Raw genomic sequence first — 3,623 nt, 5'->3', positions numbered from 1 at the left:
GACATGCTTGGGAGTGAAAGGGAACAAGGGGAAGCAATTAGAGACCAAAGAATGAAGATTTAGGGACAAAAGCTTTCCTACTTGGCGAGTACACGAGCCTACTCGGCGAGTCCATTAAAATATTCCAGAAGATAAGTCACGACTCCTGATTTGAGACAGATAACTAGAACCTACTCGGCGAGTTGGGTCTGCTACTCGCCGAGTACACCCTGTTTTGAGATAGTTATAAAAACCAAGCCTTTATCCGATGGGAATACTTTTCTGGCTTTTTTTGGAGATTCATCTGCGATTGGAGAACCCTTGAAGGTGCTGAGGAACTCTAATCTTCAATCTCTTGAAGAATCAAGGCAACTAGGTTAATCATTCCACTTAGCTTTAGGAATTAAGTATGTTTAGCTTAGTTAAATATGTTTTTGTGTTTGTTTTTACTGCAACTATGACCTTAATACGTTTTTGTTTCTGTTTGGGGAATACCAAGTAACTCCTATGGTTTAATTCTTAGCTTTTGATTGATTGTTTATTGGTGAGTTATTAAATTAAGTTTGTTAAAGAACCTTATGCATTAATCACAACTATTTTCTGTTAATTGGAAGACAATTAAGCTGCATGAACATCTCTTAGTTGTTAACCTCATATGTCTATGTGAACACTTAATCATATGCTTAGGAATAATGAATATGAAACTAAGATTAACAAGATAATGGGTAGATTAATGTGTGAGCTTGTTTGAGAAACCAACAAACAAGAGGTTAATTGAACCACTAATTTGATTAACCACTACAAATCTTATTTAATCCAAATCATTAATCTAGGGAATTAATTAGTTTAAACACTTGATCACCGCTTGAATTAATTGATTGTCTAAGGGTTAGGAGTAATGAACATGAACCTAACCACTATAGTTGGTAGCCAATAACAATTAATCTATCATAAATTCAAAATGACCATAGGAGTGAATTGGTTGAACCTAAATAGAAACATCTTTATCAAATTTGGTGAATTAGTTGTTTGCTTTAGTTACTTAGTTAATTAAGTGTTTTTGTGGTGTGTTTAAGTTTCTAGTCTTGCAAAACTAGAGAAAAAACCTTTTTACTTTCATTATTTGCTTAGTTAAAATTAGCCATTAGTTTAATTTTCCCGTTCCCTGAGATCGACACCCTACTTATCTAACTATACCACTAAAAGACAGGTTCACTGCCTTTGTGTGCTAAATTTATTAACAAAAAGTAGGAAGAAAACAAATGCATTTTACACACATCAAGTATTAACACACATGATTATTCCAAATCATATGTGATTATATTTATAATGACATATGATTAAAGGATTTTAAGTTATATCATGTGATACCTTTATATTTTAATATTAATTTATAATATTTGAATCACATGTGATTATTACAGCTATCTGTGGAATTTCTTAAAAGCATGAATTTCAAGAAAAGGTTCAATAAACTTGTTTGGGACATGTATATTGAGCGTCATATTTTCGAGAGAGTTGGGAACTTTTGATGAAAGAATTTAATCTTGAAGATGAGAAATGGTTTAAAGATATTTTTGAAAATAAGGAAGCATGGGTACCTGCATATTTCAATGATTTTCCAAGGTGTGGGTTGATGAAGACAACATCAAGGTCTGAGAATACAAATTCATTTTTCAATACATATTCAGAAACTAAAAATTTCTTTCAAAATTTCATGATGAATTATGAAGCTACCATTAAAAAACAATGTTATACAGAACGTGAACTTGATCATAAAACCAAGGGAGCAAAGTATTATTGGAGGTCACCACATATGATAGAACAACATGCAACAAAGGTGTATACTAGCAAAGTTTTTTTTGAAATTCAAAAGGAGATTTATAAAGGAGGTTGGTTTTGTGAGGTTAAAGATTTAGGGGAGGGAGATGGATGGGAAATTTTTAAAGTTATCCACAAGAACCAAAAACACGAAGTAAAAGCAACATATAAGGTATTTTATTTTTTTATTTATATTATTTATATTTTTTATATATATGATAATGTTTTGATCAATCACATGTGATTATAAAGATAATGTGCATATGTCGTTGGTGTGTATATTGTTTTCATGTGTGTAATCATATGTGATTGATATATTTTGTGTATTTAAAACATTTTAATCACATATGATTAAACAAGACTGTGATCTTTATTTGTATAATCATATGTGATTTTTCATTGTTACAGGTGGAACTAAAATATGATGAAAAAGAAGTTAGTTGCACCTATGGACATTTTAATCGGTTTGGTATTCTCTGTAGACATGCTTTTAAAGTATTGATGGACAAAAATTTTAATGAAATACCGAAACAATATATTCTTAGCCGATGGACAAAGGATGTAATATCTTTGAATTATCAGTTGTCGAGAGATCGTTTTGATGAAGAGGATGAAGAAGTTACCAAACTTGTTAATGAAGTATTTTTGAATGTTGAAACTACTTTAGACATTGTGAGACATGATAAGCAGAAGTTAGCATTTTTGGCGGAAAAAACAGAAATTTTGTTGAATGAGGTGAAGAGTAATTGTTCATGTGAAAAGCCTATTACAAATTCGGATATCCTTGAAAAACTTTATAATGTTACTATTCCAGAAGAAGTCGAGATTTTTGTTCCAGAAGTTCATCATAATAAAATATCACGAAAGAAGAGGCTTATTGGTGAAGTTGAAAAAAGATTTATGAATGCTCAAACGAAGAACAGAAAATGTTCACTATATGGTACAAGAGAACCACACAATAGGCGTACTTGTCCAAGTAGATTTAATGCTCAGAATTGATGAATAGACTTTTTATTATTTTTCAATTTTTTAAGTAAATAATGTTCATAACAGATGATAATCATTTGTGATTAAATTTATTTTTCCTCATTTGATTTTTTGTTTATCTGTTTATAATTATATGTGACTCTAAAATTTTTACTAGTATAATCACATGTGATTTGTTTCAATAAGTTGTTTATATAATAAGTATAAACTGTTAATAAAAGATCTTAATCACATGTGATTTTATAATATCATATGTTTTTATATACATAATCACATGTGATTTTATAATATCATATTTGCACTTAATAATCTAAATATATTACACATGATAATATAAGTATTATTTTTATAACTGTGATTATAAAAATAATACTTATACTAGTAATACTACGAAACAATCTTATTATATATAAATGTTTGCAAAAAATTATCACTTTAGTTATTATTTCTTTGAAAATTTTCTTTAAAACCTCTCTAATAAAACGAATTTTCCAACAAAAAATTTGAAAAATAAAATCGTCCATAGTTCCTCCACAGAGAGAGTTCTCCAACAAAAGTTTAAAAAATAAAAGAAAAAAATTACGTTTTTATACCCTTGAAAAAGAAGAAATCACAGATGGAAGCAGATTCATAGATAGACTGAGTCCATCTGCGAACGTACAAGTAAATTTGTTTTTTTTTTTACTATTTTTCACAAGGTAATTAAAGAATTAGGCTATTTTTTGTAATTTTCTCTTATTATTATTATTATTATTATTATTATTATTATTATTATTATTACTAGTTGTGAGACTCATGTATTACATGGGTTAATTTTTAAAAAAAAGTTAACTATA

At 28.7% G+C, this 3,623-nt stretch overlaps 1 protein-coding gene across 1 annotated transcript; it reads left to right on the top strand.

Annotated features, from left to right (window-relative positions):
- Positions 1-1,510: 1,510 nt before the first annotated feature.
- LOC145050517 (protein FAR1-RELATED SEQUENCE 1-like) lies at positions 1,511-2,870 on the top strand. Its single transcript, XM_078998753.1, has 3 exons — positions 1,511-1,972; positions 2,209-2,740; positions 2,854-2,870. The coding sequence occupies exons 1-3, from the start codon at positions 1,511-1,513 to the stop codon at positions 2,868-2,870; spliced, it is 1,011 nt and encodes a 336-aa protein (XP_078854879.1).
- The last annotated feature ends 753 nt before the right edge of the window (positions 2,871-3,623 follow it).

The sequence above is a fragment of the Lactuca serriola genome, chromosome 5, assembly GCF_051521515.1.
Source record: "Lactuca serriola cultivar US96UC23 chromosome 5, Lser_US96UC23_V15, whole genome shotgun sequence".
NCBI lineage: Eukaryota > Viridiplantae > Streptophyta > Magnoliopsida > Asterales > Asteraceae > Lactuca > Lactuca serriola.
This window is presented reverse-complemented; position numbering and strand designations above follow the sequence as displayed.

Excerpts from the sequence above, each read along its gene's own strand:
- LOC145050517 (XM_078998753.1), top strand. The coding sequence starts at position 1,511 with ATGAAAGAATTTAATCTTGAAGATGAGAAATGGTTTAAAGATATTTTT. Across the intron at positions 1,973-2,208 it reads AAGTAAAAGCAACATATAAG|GTGGAACTAAAATATGATGA; the intron begins GTATTTTATTTT and ends TCATTGTTACAG.